Source organism: Zalophus californianus, chromosome 4 (genome assembly GCF_009762305.2).
Source record: "Zalophus californianus isolate mZalCal1 chromosome 4, mZalCal1.pri.v2, whole genome shotgun sequence".
NCBI classification, from domain to species: Eukaryota; Metazoa; Chordata; class Mammalia; order Carnivora; family Otariidae; genus Zalophus; species Zalophus californianus.
In genome coordinates this window covers 156,362,366-156,383,105 of record NC_045598.1, presented here as the reverse complement: position 1 = coordinate 156,383,105, position 20,740 = coordinate 156,362,366, and the positions used below count along the sequence as shown (strand labels likewise).

Here is a 20,740-nt window from a genome sequence, read left to right as displayed (position 1 = left end):
CAGTTTCAGCTTACAGAGACTCATACTTAGCGCTACATTTCTTTAGAAAGTTGTAGAGTCCAGATTTGGGGTTTTATATTATTTGATTTTGATTTTGTAAACATTTAGTAACTAATTAACAAGTCGTAAATATCCCTCAAACTTTTTCTCCCCTTTTGGAAACAAATACATTGAGGACCAATTTCCTCACTCGAAAAGGACAATTTGGATTTTTCTTTTTGTGCTACAACCATTCAGACTTAAGACCTAGAAGTTAACTTTTATTATCCCCTTCTCAATGACATAGGCCCACAAAGACAGAGGCAGAATTTTACTTTAGCTGTAGAATGAATTCTAGTGAGCATCTGGTCCAAAAGTTTTTAACTTGAGTTGCAAGGATGCTTCAAGCACTTTATCTAGATATGATGGTGCAGCATGGGCCACCTGCATTAGAATCACCTGGAGCTGTAAAAAAATGTAAATTACTGGGCCTACATTCCAGACACAGTAAGTCAAAATCTCTTGGGAGGGTCTGGGACTGCATTTTTAGCAAAGACTTCAGGTGATTCTGATTCACATATTTTAAGAAACACTGCCTGGAAGCGTTCATAGATGGGCTCGAAGGGTGTTCATGAATCTCCTGAAGTTTATAGATTTTGTATGTGCATATGTGAATCTCCTGAGAAAGGGGTCCTTAGCTTTCATCAGTTTCTTCAAGTTAACTATCATTAATCTAATTCACAGTCCCTATTTTCAAGGTTAGAAATTTTAGGCCAGAAAAGATAAAATGACATGCCCAGGACCACATGATTCAATAGCAGAGCTGGGCTTAAAATCAAGTTCTTGCTTGTGGACCAGTATTCTGTTTTATCATATTTGGTGGGAATGGAAAAATGAAAATGAAAGTGACACCTGGGCAAATACAAATAGTGTATGACTGTAGCAGCATCCAAATAGTCTTCTTCACCCAAGAGGCCAAGGCAAACAAATGAAAGTGGTGGAATTGGGGCTAGATTGAGAGGGACGTCCAGGCTGTAGCATGCCAGCCTAGCTAACCAGGGAATGGTGAGTGCTAGCTGGGGGATCTGCCCGGGCATATCATCTTGGGATGAGGCGACCAGAAACTAAGGCAGGCAGAACTAGAGGCACCATTCTGGAAGACACAGTGGAATGTTGGCAAAGAATGCTTGTGTGTTCTGAACTTTTTTTCAGAGTCTCATCACTTTACACCTGTGCAGCTACAACAACTTGTCTCTCTACCTCCAGTCTTACCCTCTGTTTAATCCTTTTTTACCATTCCTAAATTAATCCTTCACTAAACCAGTGCCTTTATGTCACTCCTCCCTAAAAACTCTTGAGATGGTCTCAGTTCCCACCAAAAATACCCAGTTCTGTAGGCTGGCAAAGCCCTCTTGAAGCAGCTTTTTCATGCTAACCACCACATCTTAATTCAGGCTGCCCTGACATTTTTCTAAAGAAGACATGCAGATGGCCAACAAACACATGAAAAGGTGCTCAGCATCACTCATCAGGGAAATACAAATCAAAACTACAATGAGATATCACCTCACACCTGTCAGAATGGCTAAAATCAACAACACAGGAAACAACAGATGTTGGAGAGGATGTGGAGAAAGGGGAACTGTCTTACACTATTGGTGAGATGCAAACTGGTGCAGGCACTCTGGAAAACAGTATGGAGGTTCCTCAAAAAAGTTAAAAATAGAACTACCCAATGACCCAGCAATTGCACTACTTGTTATTTACCCAAGGGATACAAAAATACTGATTCGAAGGGACACATGCACCCTGATATTTATAGCAGCATTATCAATCATAGCCAAATTATGGAAAGAGCCCAAATGTCCATCAACTAATGAATGGATAAAGAAGATGTGGTGTGTGTGTGTGTGTGTGTGTAGGTATGTATTTATACATAGTGTGTGTATACACACACTATATACACACATATATAGGGGAATATTAGCCATCCAAAAGAATGAAATCTTGCCATTTGCAATGACATGAATGGAGCTAGAGTGTATTATGCTAAGTAAAATAAGTCAGAGAAAGACAAATACCGTATGATTTCACTCATATGTGGAATTTAAGAAATAAAACAACATAGGGGAAGGGGGAAATAAGAGGGGGAGGAAAAGCATAAGAGACTCTTAACTATACAGAACAAACTGAGGGTTGATGGAGGGGAGGTGGGCAGGGGATGGGCTAAATGGATAATGGGTATTAAGGAGGGTACTTGTGATGAACACTGGGTGCTGTAGGTAAGTGATGAATCACTAAGTTCTACTTCTGAAACCAATATTAAACTATATGTTAACTCACTAGAATTTTAAATAAAAACTTCAAAAAAACTAAGAAAATTCAGGCTGCCATTTGTACCTTTGAGATCAATACCATGGTTGCTACCAAAATCTAGGCTTTTTTCTTTTTCCAATTCATCCTGTATAGTTATGCAATGAATCCTCCTGACGCCACCCCTATTCCTATTACTTCATATTCAGAAACTCTCCATGACTATCCACAGGAATGATTTTCAAATTGCCCTACAGTGAATGCCAGTACCTCAGGGTTGAGGGCAAATGGTGAGAGTTGGAGTATGAGCCTCTCAATCCCCCAGATGTTTAAAAATCTTTGGCCCACAGAATTAATTCCTAACCTCTTACCCTGATTGATATCCAGAGTGTGGATCCTTTACAGAATTCTTCCTGTGTTTCATCTGTTGACAGATGGCTTTAGCCAAATCAGATCACTTCTGCCTTTACTTTTGATTGTCCTACATCCATTTCAGCCACTCTTATTTTTTTTTAAAGACTTTATTTATTTTAGAGAGAGCACAAGTCACAAGTAGGAGGAGCGGCAGAAGGAGAGGGAGAAGCAGGCTCCCCATTGAGTTAGGAGCCCAATACGGGGCTCAATCCCAGGACCCTGGGATCGGGGCCTGAGCCAAAGTCAGACACTTAACCAACTGAACCACCCAGGTGCCCCTATTTCAGCCACTTTTAATCCCAGCTGGCTCCTCTTCTTCCATCTGCCCTTCCAATGTTAGCATTTTGTCGGCTGCATCCTCAGCTGTGCTGCTTTTCTATATTTTCTCCCTGGATAACCCCTTTGGTGACTACTAACGGGACGGATCGCCACCACTTCTCTGCCTTAGTGTTATATTTTTAGCTACTTACTGGATATCTGAACAGATTACGTTTTTTATTGACCAAGTTGACTTTTTAAAGACTTTTGTGTTTTTCTAACTATTGTGGCTTGGGTTGGTGGGGGAGTTCATTCAGATTAAGCTTTTGTTAAACATCTAATGTGAGAAGCAAGAGATTTGTCTGATTTATCCAGTTATTCTCCCGATGCTGAGCACTTTATCTGTGTCTCTTATTTCTTGATATGATCATCCAGTTGCTGGACACCTCAAGGGCATCTTCAACTCTTATCCTGTTCTCCAAAATACAAGTTTTTAACAAGAATGATTAATTCCACTTCTGAATCTCTTAAAGCAGTCTTCTTTTGTGTTTCTACTGCTGGTACCCTAGTTCAGGTGAGATTTGGGTAGGGTAATGATTTTTTAATTGTTCTCTCCACCTGTAATCTCTCTTCTAATCTGACCATATTTCTGGATAAGTGATTTTTAAAAAGATATATTTATTTATTTGGGGGGAGTAGGCAAAGGGAAAGAATCTTCAAGCAGACTCCCCACTGAGTGTGAAGCCCCATGTGGGGCTCCATCCCACAACCCATGAGATCACTGACCTGAGCTGAAACCAAGAGTCTGATGCTCAACCAACTGAGCCACCCAGGTGCTCCTGGAAAAGGGATCTTAAAACAGATCTGGTTATATTTCTTCCCTAATTTAAAACTTTCAAAATCTCCCAGTAGTCCATGTGATAGAGGCCAGATGCTAAAGTGTTATATATCAAAACAGACCACTTTGACTTCTGAAATTTTTTTAAATATCACCATCTTAATATCTATTTAATACGCAAAATACAAAAAAAAAATACATATCCACCTTAACCTCAGATAAAGCTTAGAGATGGAGTATATATTTTAAAAGCTAAAAGTTAAAAATCTTTGCTTGTTTCATTTCATCAGAATGATGACATTGAGGTAAAAAAGTGTCAAAACAGTTGTATTGGAATGGCTACAGGAAAATAGCTGTGGCAAAATTCATATATATTTACACTGAAGGCCCTCCTCCCATGGTTTTAACACATGAACCTATTTTTCAAACCAACTTATAAGTGTAACACTAATTGATAAAGCCCACCTTTGTTTTATTAGTATAATTTTACTTAAGTTAATATAACATTCCTTATAAAATCAATTAATGGAATAGAGAGGCTGTTTTGATGAAACCATCATTTTGAATTGGGGTATGGATGATTAGTGAAGATTTATATCAAACTTAGGAAACAATTTCTTTGTATATTCATCAGAAGTTTTCTTAATCAATTTACTACTAGCCAGGTCTGTGGATTTATCCTACCCTGTAAAATATGTAGATACCTATTGGCTTTAGAATGCATGGGTAGTAGGTTCTTCTCTGATGTACCCACATATTTCTGTTCCCACTGATTGAGTTATCCCTTACCAAATCAGTTGTCTTATTTCTAATCTTATTTATACCTATTGTATTTCTATTGTAATTATTGTAATTTAATTGTGTAAACCAATATATGAGAATGAGAAGAAAGTCATTTCTATAAAAATTTTAAGATTTTATTTATTTGATGGCCAACAGACACATGAAAAAGTGCTCAACATCACTCGGCATCAGGGAAATCTAAATCAAAACCCCAATGAGATACCACCTCACACCAGTCAGAATGGCTAAAATTAACAAGTCAGGAAATGACAGATGTTGGCGAGGATGCGGAGAAAGGGGAACCCTCCTACACTGTTGGTGGGAATGCAAGCTGGTGCAGCCACTCTGGAAAACAGTATGGAGGTTCCTCAAAAAGTTGAAATTAGAGCTACCATCCGATCCAGCAATTGCAGTACTGGGTATTTACCACAAAGATACAAATGTAGGGATCTGAAGGGGTACATGCACCCCAATGTTTATAGCAGCAATGTCCACAATAGACAACTATGGAAAGAACCAATATGTCCATCAACAGATGAATAGATAAAGAAGATGTGGTATATATATACAATGGAATATTATGCAGCCATCAAAAACCACAAAATCTTGCCATTTGCAACGACATGGATGGAACTAGAGGGTATTATGCTAAGTGAAATAAGTCAATCAGAGAAAGACAAGTATCATATGATCTCACTGATATGAGGAATTTGAGAAACAAGACAGAGGATCACAGGGAAAGGGGGTGGGGAATGAAACAAGATGAAACCGGAAAGGGAGACAAACCATAAGAGACTCTTAACCTCAGGAAACAAACTGAGGGTTGCTGGAGTGGTGGGGGGTGGGAGGGATGGGGTGGCTGGGTGATGGACATTGGGGAGGGTATGTGCTATGGTGAGTGCTGTGAATTGTGTAAGGCTGATGAATCACAGACCTGTACCCCTGAAACAAATCATACATTATATGTTAATTAAATATTTTTAAAAAGATTTTATTTATTTGAGAGAGAGAGCACATGAGTGGGGGTGGGGGCAGAGGGAGAAGGAGAAGCAGACTCCCCGCTGAGCAGGGAGCTGGGATCATGACCTGAGCCGAAGGCAGACGCTTAACTGACTGAGCCACCCAGGCGCCCCTGTTTCTATAAAAACTTAAATTGAAAGCTTTGGAAAACTCAGTTAGATGAGTTGTTAAAAAATTCCGGGGCACCTGGGTGGCTCAGTCAGTTAAGCATCTGCCTTCAGCTCAGGTCATGATCTTGGGGTCCTGGGACTGAGCCCCACATAGGGCTCCCTGCTCAGCGGGGAGCCTGCTCCCTCTGCCCCTCCCTCTGCTCGTGTTCTCTCTCAAATAAATAAATAAATTCTAAAAAAAAATTCTGTATAATTAGGTGTAAGCAAGACAAGTATAATAAGATTGGGAGGGAATCCTACAAGAGATAAGGACTCTGCACTCAGACTGTTCTACCTTAAGTATGTTAAAACTAGAAACTAGAACGTGTAAGTGGTACATTATGTCGTGTTTATGTCCGAAAGACTTGAGACTTGAAAGTCCAATCAAATAAATAAAAATTTTTAAAAAGTCACATACCATCATGCCTTTTTTCACATTGTTTTCTCTTCTAAAATATGGGTTCTTAGCCCAGGTCCATAGAGGATATTCTAGAGATCCTAGAGCTTTGGGATGTATGACCCTCCTGACATTGTATTAAAATGTGTGTGGACTTTTTTAAACATCATGAAAATAAGCAATGTATCATCTTTGACTCAATTCAGAGGTTTATGTTGGTTAAGCCCTCCTTTCTTCATGTTGCAGACTCTTTCTTAATGCTCTTCTAATCCAGCTTCTTTTCTTAATAATGCACGTTATCAGAATGGAACAGGAAGAATATAGGTACAAAAGTGACTTTCATTCTAATTGAAAGGTGCTAGTCTTCAGCAGTTTTCATAGATCCTGACTTTGCTCAATTATTTAATCAACACTTAAAAACTCCCTCAGGGCCAGGGTGCTTGGTACCAAAGAGTTACTGCTTATGAAGGTTCACATAGCAAATACTGCGAAGGTAAGGAATTCCAGCTCTGAATCCATATCTGTACCCCAGGGACAAAATATATAAAGGCAACACAAACAAAAAACTTGACAGCCTCCATTTTAAAAATTTGTTTGAATATTTGGGGAATGAACATCAACTAAATGCCTGGTACTATGCTGGGTTCTAGGGATTCCACAAAAGTAAAGTTAGTTTTTACTCTCAAGGAGCATAGTCTAGAGGGGACTATAGACGAATAACAAGGAATTAATTGCAGTGAGCTATGTGCTATGTTAGGGACCTAATCCAGGCCTTTAGGGTGATGGGGGAAAGAGAGATGTGGGAGCACTCAGAAAAGGCTTGATTTGAGAGGTTATCAGGTCATCTCACTGATGTATTGTGGCCTTATTGTTAAATTAAATTCAAAAGGTGTCCAGTAACCCAATCATAAGATAAAGAGAAATTAGCGGCCCATTCACTTACTTAGCTAACATTTATTGGTGTTATGCTTGACACAGTACTCTGGGAGCTCCATAATAAATAAAAAGTGGTTTCTACTCTCCAGGGCTCAAGTGCTTTATCTGGGGAGGTCTACACCTTCAAATAAGACAGTCTCTACTACAATGCCGGTATGTGTGCAGTGTGCAAGCACTACCTGTATTTGCATAGCCTCATGCTTTGATTTTTAGTCTTTTTCTCATCTTGCCTTGCCTTAGTACACTTGCTTTAGAGAGATGTGGTTGGTGGCAGCAATGATAAAGATGAAGGAACATGATGGGGGGGCCACTGGAGAGAGAAGAGACAGTTTGAGTTAGGAGTCCAGAATTTAAATGTATCCCAGTAATCTTAATGTATACATTATAAGCTTAGCTTAACTGTATATACTTTGTATATATTCTCATGCAAAGTACAACTCTTCTGATGCTTTTGCTGACTATTAAAATATACGCTGTGAATTGTGCAAGACTGTTGAATCACAGATCTGTACCTCTGAAACAAATAATGCAATATATGTTAAGAAAAAAAAAGATAGCAGGAGGGGAAGAATGAAGGGGGGAAATTGGAGGGGGAGATAAACCATGAGAGATGATGGACTCTGAAAAACAAACTGAGGGTTCTAGAGGGGAGGGGGGGTGGGAGGATGGGTTAACCTGGTGATGGGTATTAAAGAGGGCACGTTCTGCGTGGAGCACTGGGCGTTATACGCAAACAATGAATCATGGATCACTACATCAAAAACTAATGATGTAATGTATGGTGATTAACATAATAAAAAATTTAAAAAAATAAAAAATATATATACCTGGCACTGTCCCTTGTTGGAATGCCATCATTTCCAAGTTGTAGGTATACAGGTATGTGCTTCTCACTTGATCCACAAGACTTTAAGCCAGCCCATAGTGAGACCATCTGTAGTAATGTTAACAAGTAAATAGTAATAACAAATTGGTATATGGGAAGGTTCAGATGAACGAAGGTTGATAAATTGTTGGTAAGGAGTTTTCAGGTAAGTATTATGATAGTTCAGCTTAGAAAAGAAAACATCAAAATAAGTAGGGAAAAAAAGTAGGGGCACCTGGGTGGCTCAATTGGTTGAGCATCAGCCTTCAGCTTAGGTCATGATCCCAGGGTCCTGGGGTCGGGCACCCTGCTCAGTGGGGACTCTGCTTCTCCCTCTCCCTCTGACCTTTCCCTCCTGCTTGTGCTCTCGCATGTGCGCTCTCTCTCTGAAATGAATACATTTAAAAAATCTTTAAAACTAAAATAAGAAAGTAGTTTATAATAGTATCCTATTCGTGCCAGCATCCCAGCTCTGAGAAAGGCAGGGAAGGGACATTTAGTGCACAAACCTAGAAATTTGCACACCATGACATTTATGGATCAAGTTTTGCGCTTATCCTTAAAGTAGCAATAATGACAATTTTGTTGCATGCTTATTATGCAACAGGCTCTTTTGAAAGCCCTTTTAATCATCAAGATTAACCTACGAGGCGAGTGTTATTTTACTGATAAGGAAAAACCAAGGCTCAGCGAAGTTAAGCAGCTTTCCATGGTCACACAACTAACCAAACACTATTGACTAGGAACAGATAACGGTAAAGGATTCAACCCAGGCAGACGGGCTCCTCAACCTGTGCTGTCTCTCTAACCTCCCCTAGTGTGTGTTTAGATATGACTAAAGAGGGAATGTCTACACAAAATGGGTGTTTGTACTTTATTTCCCAAAGAGATTATCTTCGGATACCAGCGAAAATGAAGTGAAGTCAGATGAAGAGCCACTCCTACGAAAGAGTTCTCGCCGATTTGTCATCTTTCCAATCCAATACCCTGATATTTGGAAAATGTATAAACAGGCACAGGCATCCTTCTGGACAGCCGAGGAGGTGAGTGGCATCACCTTTGCCAACAGGCACGTTCCGTAATGCAGTGTCACACCTGTCATGGGACATTCCCCAAAAATGTCAACTTTTTTTTTTTCCTAAAGATTTTATTTATTTATTTGAGAGAGAGAATGAAAGATAGCACGAGAGGGAAGAGGGTCAGAGGGAGAAGCAGACTCCCCGTTGAGCAGGCAGCCCGATGTGGGACTCGATCCCGGGACTCCAGGATCATGACCTGAGCCGAAGGCAGTCGCTTAACCAACTGAGCCATCCAGGTGCCCCAAAAATGTCAACTTCTATTGTAAGATACATTGAATAAGATCAGTTGTATAGGGCGCCTGGGTGGCTCAGTCGTTAAGCGTCTGCCTTCGGCTCAGGTCATGATCCCAGGGTCCAGGGATCGAGTCCCACATCGGGCTCCCTGCTCAGCGGGAAGCCTGCTTCTCCCTCTCTCCTTCCCCTCTGCTTGTGTTCCCTCTCTCGATGTGTCTCTCTCTGTCAAATAAATAAAATCTTAAAAAAAAAAAGATCAGTTGTATAAGGCAATGTTGGAAACTACTGAAACTAAAGACAGTGTTCTCCAATGTTTTATGTTTAGACTGCTGTCTGTAAACATGTTTCCTGCTGCAAAAATGGCCTCTCCATCAGCCAGGTTTTTACTTCCAATATATTTTAGAACATTTTCAATTTTTAGATAGACTTTTGATTTGCTATGACCAAATAAGACTAGTCTTTACTTATGGCCAGCAGAATAAATAAAATTGCGGCATGGCCAAAAAAGGAGAGTGAACTCTTTAGGGATCCTGCTTTCCATTGAGAGACTTAGCTGCTCGTGCAGAAGCAGCTGGTGGCGAATTTCACGGCTCAGGCAGTGCATCTCACTGCAGGGCTGCCCTCAGAGCTCCTCCGAGGCCGGCCCCGCCCTCAGTCACATCACACCTGGCCCTGCTGCCCCAGCGGTCGGCACGGCTGTAGATGCTGTGTGTTAGCGTGGCATTTTCCTCCTAGCAAATGAGTCGATTAGAAAATACTTGCTGGTTTGGCAAGGACAATTGGTCATGTAAGTGGTTGCTCTGTAGTCTACATGAACCCACAGATAGTCATTGTCTTCCTCTTTGAATGTGATGGATGATACCTGCATTGCATAGTTGTTCTGTGTGTATGTGTTTATTTATCTATCTAAATAGATAAGTGGATATATCTATTTAGATAGATATATTTGGACCTGTCTATTTTTCAGAAGATTGTTTTTATACACATAAACATGCACTGTTAAGAATGCAGGCTCTGGAGCCAGATTGCCTAGGTACATATTCTTTTTTTTTTTTTTTTTTCAATTTTTTTCCTTTTTTTTTATTGTGTTAATCACCATACATTACATCATTAGTTTTTGATGTAGCGTTCCATGATTCATTGTTTACGTATAACACCCAGTGCTCCATGCAGAACGTGCCCTCTTTAATACCCATCACCAGGCTAACCCATCCCCCCACCCCCCTCCCCTTTAGAACCCTCAGTTTGTTTCTCAGAGTCCATAGTCTCTCATGGTTCGTCTCCCCCTCCAATTTCCCCCCCTTCATTCTTCCCCTCCTGCTATCTTCTTTTTTTTGACATATAATGTATTATTTGTTTCAGAGGTACAGGTCTGTGATTCATCAGTCTTACACAATTCACAGCGCTCACCATAGCATGTACCTTCCCCAATGTCTATCACCCAGCCACCCCATCCCTCCCACCCCCACCACTCCAGCAACCCTCAGTTTGTTTCCTGAGATTAAGAATTCCTCATATCGGTGAGGTCATATGATACATGTCTTTCTCTGATTGACTTATTTCACTCAGCATAATACCCTCAAGTTCTATCCACGTCGTTGCAAGTGGCAAGATTTCATTCCTTTTGATGGCTGCATAATATTCCATTGTATATATATACACCACATCTTCTTTATCCGTTCATCTGTCGATGGACATCTTGGCTCTTTCCACAGTTTGGCTATTGTGGACATTGCTGCTATAAACATTGGGGTGCATGTAACCCTTCAGATCCCTACATTTGTATCTTTGGGGTAAATACCCAATAGTGCAATTGCTGGATTGTATGGTGGCTCTATTTTCAATGTTTGGAGGAACCTCTCCATACTGTTTTCCAGAGTGGCTGCACCAGCTTGCATTCCCGCCTAGGTACATATTCTGACTTTCCCACTTACTAGCTATAACCTCTCTGTGCATCCTCATTGGAAAACTGAGCTAAGGGTACCTGGTTCATTGGGTTATCATAAGGATTAATGAGATGAGTCTCATGGATGAGATAAATGAGATGTTTAGAATGCCACATGGCACTTAGTAAGCCCTAAATAAATGTAAGCTATTTTATACAGAATGAGGGAGATTTACATTAGAAATTAGAAGGCATCAATTGTTGAAGCTTTGATGACACTGATTTTACCCATTTATCCACCTGTGATATATTGTTAAAAATCTTTGTTATACTGTAGTTAACATACAGAGCAAAAAACCCCAAACAAAATAAAAACCCAGTATTATCAAATTGGGTCATACTGCTTGGCACACCTGACCGTTCTTAACTGTGGTTTTCTAGGATGTGTCTTTTAGATATAGTTAACAGAACAAATGGAGTACACAGGTGGCTTTTTCATTCATCATGTTAAAAAGCTACTGTGATACCTGGGTTTCTTAAAATTCATTTGAAAATTACTTGCATCTTTTAGCAAATGTAATACATGTTGTATTATGACTAAGAAACACTAATTAAAAAATTAAAATACACAGGCTGGTACATATTTTGTTTATTTAAATATACATTTTAAAAGAAAGTCAAACACATATAGTTCCACATGTTTTTCCTTTAAATAAATTATGTCAGCTTTAGACTCCATTGTTTTATCTGTGGTTTAGCTTTATTCCTAAATTCGCTGGTCATCAGAAAGCTTGATTCAGAAGAAAAAGTCTAGGGTTTTGGATTTTTCTTTTAAAGCTACCAGACAATTCTAATAACCAGCAGTTTGGAATCAATATTTAGGAAGTGAAATTGAGGATTTGTTCAAAGGAAGTAAAACTGGAAAGGAAGGTTTACGTTTTAAGAATGGGAGATGACCAATGTAGTATAAATGAAATTTATAAGACTTTTTGTTTGAAGTTGAGTGTTCGAAGAGGTAAGTTTAATATTTGAGTGAGCATATTATAATACAAAATTTAATATCAGGAGTATAACACATAAAAACTAGGAAGCTGTGCTTCAGTTAACCCTGAGTTGAGCTCTTAAGGGAATAGGACCTGATATTTAGCTTGCATGTTTTAAAAGATACATACATATACCCCCTAACCCCACTGTATCTCCAACACTTATTTTTTTTAAAGATTTATTTATTTATTTGAGAGAGGGAGAGTGGGGGATCGGTGGGTGACAGAGGGAGAGGGAGAATCTCAAGCATACTCCCCACTGAGAGCCCAATGTGGGGCTTGATCTCACCACCCTGAGATCATGACCTGAGCCAAAATCAAGAGTTGGACACTTAACCGGTTGAGCCACCCAGGTGCCTCTCCAACACTTATTACAGTGTCTGGCATGTAATAGGTACTCAGGAAACATTTAAAGAATAAAGAGGAAGAATAACAGGAAAAAGAATTTCAAAAAAGAACACAAATAAATATTAATCCTTTTTGGAATGGTTAAAGAGATTAAGGCTTTGTTAGAATAAATAAAAGGACAAAGGACAGCTATATATTTCAAATGTTTATGAAGTTATTGTGAAAAATACTTCAGAGATCTTCCTAAGACAATATGTATAAGGTACATTTAAATACTATTTTAAATTGTAGATTCCATCAAACTCTAGAGTGCCTTACTCTTTTAATTCCAAGGACTAGTTCTAAACTAGTTCTAAACATTTTTTTAAAGATTTTATTTATTTATTTGACAGAGACACAGCAAGAGAGGGAACACAAGCAGGGGGAGTGGGAGAGGGAGAAGCAGGCTTCCCGCTGAGCAGGGAGCCCGACACGGGGGTTGATCCCAGGACCCCGGGATCATGGCCTGAGCTGAAGGCAGACGCTTAACGACTGAGCCACCCAGGCGCCCCCTAATAAACATTTTTAAAAATATTTCTTTTTTTTTTAAAGATTGTATTTATATGAGAGAGCACAAGCAGGGGGAGGGGTAAAGGAAGGGGGAGAATAGACTCCCCACTGAGTTTGGAGCCCACGTGGGGGCTCCATCCCAGGACCCTGAGATCATGACCTGAGCTGAAGTCAGATACCCAACTGACTGAGCCACCCATAGGCTCCCCATTCTCAAAAATATTTCTATTCCCAGAGGAAGCCATACCTGTAAAGTGCTTTAAAACCTAGTTCGTTGGGGCACCTGGGTGGCTCAGTCGTTAAGCATCTGCCTTCAGCTCAGGTCATGATCCCAGGGTCCTGGGATCGAGCCCCACATAGTGCTCCCTGCTCCGTGGGAGGCCTGCTTCTCCCTCTCCCACTCTCTCTGCTTGTGTTCCCTCTCTTGCTGTGTCTCTCTCTGTCAAATAAATAAAATCTTTAAAAAATAAAAATAAAACCTAGTTTGTTACATGCCTGATATTATTTTCTGGGTATAAAAGTAGATTAGCTGGCAGTAAAGTAGCAGCTACTATTGCTTAACAGGTAGCTAATCTAACACTACAGTAGGTATTATATGTCATGTTAAAGCCATGGTTGCTGAAAGTCATTAGTTTATTCTGCCTCAGTTAGCCAGAATATAGAGTCCTTCAAAATGCTTTTATTTTATTGTGTTCCTTTGTATAGTCTTAGTCAGTTATAGGTTGCTACAATAATACCTTAGACTGGATGGCTTATAAACAACAGAATTTTATTTCTCACAGTTCTAGAGGCTGGGAATTCCAAGATCAAGTCTCTGGCAGATTTGGTATTGGGTGAGGTCCCTGTTCCTGGTTCAGAGATAGCTGTTTACTTTCTGTGTTTTCACATGGCAGAAGGGGTGAAGAAGCTCTCTGAGGACTCTTTTATAAGGGTACTAATCCCATTCATGAGGGCTCCACCCTCATCTAATCACCTTCCAAAGACTCCATCTACCTCCAAGTACCATCACATTAGGCATTAGTTTCGAATATATGAATTTGGTGGGGGTGGGGGCGGGACATGAACATTCAGTCTGTAGCAGTTATGTTAACATTTTCTCCTCTTTCACATTTTACTGCTAATGAGTTGTCCATCCCTAACTTTGAGATGGAAGTTAGTTTTCCAAACACTGAGAAGAATTAAACACCAAGTTAAAATTTTTGAAAATCTTTTTATTTCAGGTTGACTTATCAAAGGATCTCCCTCACTGGAACAAGCTTAAATCGGATGAGAAGTATTTTATCTCTCACATATTAGCCTTTTTTGCAGCCAGTGATGGAATTGTGAATGAAAATTTGGTAAGATTTTTGTTGTATTTCTGTTCCCTTTCAGCAGCTAAATGATGATAATGGCAGTAAGATGATTAGACTAAGCCTGAAAAATGACTTCTAGGAAATGAACTAGATATAGCTTAACTTTCAAAGATATTTTTCTGGTGAAGTGTCAGAGAAAAGGATACATTTCTCCCATTTGACCGGCAAAATATCATGAAATCAAGCATATTGTGCCAATCAAAATTACTTACAATGCAAAGACATGAGTTTGATTTTTACCCTTAGATAGATAGTAATCTTAATAGAATGCCTGCACCTTAATAACCCTTCTGGAGCTCTGTAATAAAGCACTGCATTCTGGCTCCCCATTTTTAAACTTGTATCATGGTTGGCCAGGAAGCATACTTTCTTGTTAAAGAGAGAAAGATACAAACTTTCATCATGAATTAGAAGGGGCTTCAATCGATCTGTCTGCTGTTAGGGAAAATAAAGACTTAAGGTCAATTTTACAAAGCAAAGGAATTTTTGATAGCCGTTCTGAAATTTACTTGGCTTTATAGGAAGTATCCCCACCTATTAGGTCAATTCATTTAATTGCCTAAGAATACATTATGTAACTAATTTATTGTGGAGGATTGATAGATAATACTGCTTAAAATAATCCATAAATTCTGTGTAACCTCTTTGTGGCATGACAGGTAATTTTTAAGTGATAATTCTGGTGTCCAGGTTCTGATTTGCAGTGTTTAATGAGAGTCCACAGAATTGGATATGTTTCCCTTATTTTTGTAGGTGGAGCGCTTTAGTCAGGAGGTACAGGTTCCGGAGGCTCGCTGTTTCTATGGCTTTCAAATCCTCATCGAGAATGTTCACTCAGAGATGTACAGTTTGCTAATAGACACTTACATCAGAGATCCCAAGAAAAGGTATTACCACTGGGATTTTATTTACAAAGGTTTATGCTATTGCTTATGTTAAGAGCAGAATTTACTCCAAAACCAAATGTTAGGGGAAAATTATTCAAATGTTTTCTATCGTCTAATAATGTGTTGGGTTAAAAAGGCTTGTATAGAACCAGTTCATCTTTGGATATTATAGTATAAAAACTTTTTTTTTTAAAGATTTTATTTATTTATTCATGAGAGACAGAGAGAGAGAGAGAGAGAGAGGCAGAGGGAGAAGCAGGCTCCCAAGGAGCAGGGAGCCCGATGTGGGACTCGATCCTAGGACCCTGGGATCATGACCTGAGCCGAAGGCAGACGCTTAACCATCTGAGCCACCCAGGCGCCCAGTATAAAAACTGTTTATTAGCACATTCTGTTTAGAAATTGAATACTGACTTTAGTCAATTTTGTATCAAACTAGATCCAAATCACTAATTTGAATTTTAGTTTTATTTCTATACTTTCTGGACATGCAAAAATACAGAAAAACAGCAGATCTGATAGCATATCATAGGGTTGCAATTATTACTGATGATTAAACTAATGAAAATTTATTCTGATTAAGAAAAACAAGTGAATAGCTTTGCCATTCTTTTGTTTTTACAGGGAATTTTTATTTAATGCAATTGAAACAATGCCATACGTTAAGAAAAAAGCAGACTGGGCCTTACGATGGATAGAAGATAGAAAATCTACTTTTGGTAAATAGCTTTAATTTAAAAATGATCAAATTTGCCTCAGTTGACATAACACTTTTTATGTGGTGTGACTGTCAGGTACTAATCAAAGTGCCAGAATGGAAAGGGAGTACAAATGTCTCCTCGTCCACCTTTAGTAGAATCATTATTCCTAAAATAATCTAAAGTTGTTATCTATTTTGTTTAATAAGTTGAAAGTTGAAAGGTTAAGATGTCAGTACATAATTATAGGTAAATAAAAGTCACTTAGAATCTGACAAGAATATTGTAGCAATCACAGTTTGTCTCTGCTTTCATGGATGTTTATTTAAGGGAGTTAAAGCAAGTCAAAGTCACATTTTTTCAGAGAACAAATATGTAATTTCTGAAAAGTTATACATAGTAGTTGCTCAATAAATATTTAATTTAATTAAAATATTCAGATACTTCATTTGAATAGCTCTAAGTACCTGTCTCATACTTATCTATTTCATAATTAGTGGTCTTTACTTTCTGGTTTTATTCATTATGGGGGAAGCAAGTCTCAAAATTTTTGGTCTCAGGACTTCTTTGTACGCAAAAATTATTGAGGACTCTCCTATTGGTGTGGGTTATTGATATTTCCATATTAGAAATTAAAACAAACTTAAAAAATTATTTATTAATGCATTTAAAAGTATAGTAAAAACCCATTATATTTTATTATAAATAACACATATTTATGAAAAAGCACTACATCCCCCCTCCCCCAAATTTTGCTTTTAAATGTCTGACTTAATAGAAGACAACTGGATTGTATCTGCTTCCACATTCAATTTATTGCAGAATATTGTTGTAGTTTCTTGTATAGTTATGAAGAAAATCCAGTCTTATTCAGATGTGTAGTTAGAAAAGGGAAGACTGTTTTACCAGGCTTCTCAGATTATTGTGGATATGTCATGTAGCCTCTGGAAATCACCACTGTACACTCATGTGAGAAATGTAGTAAAAAAAAATAAATAGTGCCTTAGCATTATTATGAAAATAGTTTTGACCCCATAGACCTCCTCAGTCTGTGGATTTGCAGGGACCCACTGGAGCACACGTTGAGAACCAGTGATGTAGAGTAAGGTATGGGGCAAGCCTGTTATATATCAGGGAAGAAATAGATATGTTTGCATTGCATTCAGTTCATTTCAAGAATGAGAAAAGTGATGGCTCTCAATACGCATAAAAATTATCTGGGAGTTGCAGAAAACCCCTGCAGAATCCTGGTCCTCACCAGAGAGTGATTTCGGAGGACCAGGTAGGACCGAGGAATCTGCATTTTATACCCAGCTGATTTTCTCACAAGTGGTTTGAGAAACACTGGCTTTAAGGAAAAAAGGAGAGAAATATAAAGGTGTTCAGTATGCATTGAAAATAGTATGGATAGGTACTGATGGAAAATGATCAATAGGCTTGCAGCTAGCATGTATTTTGTAACTACAAAAGAAAGCTAGAGAGAAAATAGAGGAGGGTGGCGGTCACCATGGGACAACAGCGGGGCTCCAGGTGAATTCTCCATATTGCTTGCTCTCAAGGGAAACCCATGCTGCAGATGCAGAAAAAGCATTGGACAAAATTCAGTATCCAATTATGATAAAAACTCTCAAAAAAGCAAGTATAGTGGAAATATACCTCAACATGATAAAGGCCATATATGACAAACTCACAGCTAATATTATACTCAATTATGAAAAGCTGAACGTCTTTCCTCAAGATCAGGAGCAAGACAAGGATGCCCACTCTCACCACTTTTATTCAACATAGTATTGGAAGTTAGCTGGAGCTATTAGGCAAAAAAAAAAAAAAAAAAAAAAAAAGGGCATCCAAATTGGAAAGGAAGAAGTAAAACTCACTATTTGCAGATGACATGATATATATAGAAAACCCTAAAGACTCCATAAAAAAAACTATTCAGTGAAGTTGCAGGATACAAAATTAGTATACAGAAACCTGTTGTGTTTCTATATAAGAATAATGATGAACTATCAGAAAGAGAAATTAACCAATCCCATTTACAATTGCATCAACAAGAATAAAATTCCTAGGAGTAAATTTAGTCAAGGAGATGAAAGACCTGTATACTGGAAACTCTAAGACATTAATGAAAGAAATTGAAGACACAAATAAATGGAAAGATATTCCATGCTCATAGATGGAAAGAATCAATATTGCTAATACAGTGTAAAATATAGTAATCTATATGTTAAAATAAGGACAGACCTTCATCTTAAAAAATATAATCTAAAGAGCCATTTTTATTTTCAAGAATCAGCAGACCATAGTGATTTATTATATTTTGTATTTAGTATATAGTACACTAAAGATTCTTCTCTTAAGAATTCCTTCTACGCAGTATATACTCAATAAGTATTTATTTAATTTACATTTCTTCTGTTATTTTTTTCAATGTGACTTTTAAAATTGTGTCTCTAAAAAAATAAAATGCTACAGAAGTTTTCCTGATGTTTTGGGCTACTAATAGACAAGAATTTAATATAATTGATCTGATTTGATTTATTTAAGATAATCAGGGAAAAGAGTGAGGACAAACCAGAGCACTATTTGGAGATTGCCAGAAATATTTAAGAAATATTTAAATTTAAGTCATCTTTCTTTTTGAAATTTAAATATAATTACCTTTGTTCTGGAAGTTATAAGTATTCTGGATCAGATTTTAGCAGTTTTCATAGAATGAATAGTAATGTCTTTTATCATCTAGTGCTTAGATATTTTTCATTGATTCAGTTCAGAACACATTTATTAGGCACCTGCTCTGTGTTTGGTCCTGAAACAGTACTGGGATACAAGCTATGATGTTATTGACGAAACAGGCCTGTAGTTGGTTCAAGCACTCAGCTGCCTTTATCCTGTAGTCTTGGAGACCAAACATTTCTCCCTAGACAGACATGTATATAAATATTTCTCTTGAGCATATGCAATGTGGTGACATTTGTTTGGGTTAGACTTATAATCAACCCCTAGAGACAGTGTTACAGATATGGTTCCATTATAGACCTTTTAGGAGATGGGTTTCTGAAAAGTCCTTGCCTAACAGTGAGTAACCTTTGAAATTGGGCCTTATATATTTAGCAGAAGATAGTATTTTTGCTTATGTGATGGGATATTTTATCCAACAGATATTCTCTTTAGCTGGGGTCATATTTTTTTTAATTGCAGATGCATGGCAATGTTTTTTGAAATGTTTACTGCTAATCTGTAAGATATCTTAGGTTTCTAAAAATAAAAACCTCAGCAACTTCCCTTTCCACAACCATAAAGAGGGAGACATTTGTCATAAAATCTTATCTTCTACTCTCTATTCCAATACATGCACACACTTACGTGCACATACTACACTCATAGGCATGTGTGGTGCACAGATAAATCACTTCTTTTTTTTTTTCTTTCTTTTTTGAGTAGGGAAAGATCTCCTTTGTCCAGATACCAAGACCAATAGGAGTCCAATGTCTGATATAAGATTTGAAGTAGACATACCTACATACCTAGTAGATAGAGGTGGCGTATTTCCTCCTCTGAAGACCCTTGGCCACGGCACTAATTTGTTGATTTTGTTTCTTGGTAAAATAGTTGTGACATTGGTATAAATATATATGTAAAAATATGTGTATTTTATAGATGAGTGTTTGAAAATGTCGACAGGGTGTGATATTTCAGGAAATAAAATTATTTTATGTCTCCCAGGGGAAAGAGTTGTGGCTTTTGCTGCTGTAGAAGGAATTTTCTTCTCAGGATCTTTTGCTGCTATATTCTGGCTAAAGAAAAGAGGTCTCATGCCCGGACTCACGTTTTCCAATGAACTCATCAGCAGAGATGAAGTAAGGAATGAAGTATTCTTCTAGTTATATTTGTATTCATATTTGGTGTTCATTTATTTTTCTTTCCCCTGGAAAATGCTGATGATGACACAGATATCCTGGTAATCAAAACAAAGTAGAAAGTAATTTCTTCCTCGGTTTTTAAGAATTGTGTTTTTCTCCTGACTCTTACTGTCCCTCCTCAGTCTCCCCTGCTCATCCTTAAATATCATCAAATCCTGGGTTCCCACCTTGGCCTCTTCCTCACTGTACATGACCTCCTGGCTGATCTTATCTATTTCCCTGGGATCAGCTACCATGTAGATGCTCGTAAACAACCCAAACCTGAGCGCAGACATTCTTTCCTGAGCTCCAAAGCCAGGTGTTCAAGTGCATGTTAGTTTCTCCTGAAAGGCTCCACAGGTATCTCAAACCTAATATTTTAGAAATCAAACTCATCATCTTTCTCCCCAAATTTGTTCTTCCGTTTTCCCTGTCTCATTCAGTGATGCTACCTTCTAACCAATCATCCAAATTTGAAATCCGGGTGTCATTTTAGATTGCTTTTTTCTTTCTCAGCCACATCCAGCCAGTAACTAAATCTTGTCTCCCTTTGCCTGCGATAATGTTTCCATCTTCCTGCCTTTTTTTTTAAATCTGTTGATCACCTTCTTAAAAGTGGCAACTCAAAACTTCCCTGACTCAATTAGATAGAATTGACCCCTCTTTCCTTTATGTATCCCTTTGAAACGGGAATCTGCCCCTGTCTGAGAGTCCATAACACGTACTGCACTTCTTAACCTCTCTCCTCTGCTGGACTCTAGGCTCCCTGTGTGCAGGCACCTTGTCTTATTTTTCTTCCTGTTCTCAGGGT

The 20,740-nt window shown here is 38.3% G+C and overlaps 1 protein-coding gene across 5 annotated transcripts in view; it reads left to right on the top strand.

The window, feature by feature from the left end:
* RRM2B (ribonucleotide reductase regulatory TP53 inducible subunit M2B) overlaps window positions 1-20,740 on the top strand; it is a 36,967-nt gene that overhangs the window by 1,559 nt on the left and 14,668 nt on the right. For 2 of the 5 annotated variants that reach the window (XM_027597535.2, XM_027597460.1), the window contains 6 exons: window positions 7,177-7,240; window positions 8,840-8,995; window positions 14,311-14,427; window positions 15,196-15,329; window positions 15,954-16,048; window positions 19,754-19,887. In XM_027597535.2, the coding sequence (XP_027453336.1) occupies window positions 7,177-7,240; window positions 8,840-8,995; window positions 14,311-14,427; window positions 15,196-15,329; window positions 15,954-16,048; window positions 19,754-19,887 (700 nt within the window). Of the gene's footprint in view, window positions 1-3,399; window positions 3,539-7,176; window positions 7,241-8,839; window positions 8,996-14,310; window positions 14,428-15,195; window positions 15,330-15,953; window positions 16,049-19,753; window positions 19,888-20,740 lie in introns of all 5 variants that reach the window. The other 3 variants (XM_027597390.1, XM_027597612.2, XM_027597696.2) reach the window with 3 other exon arrangements.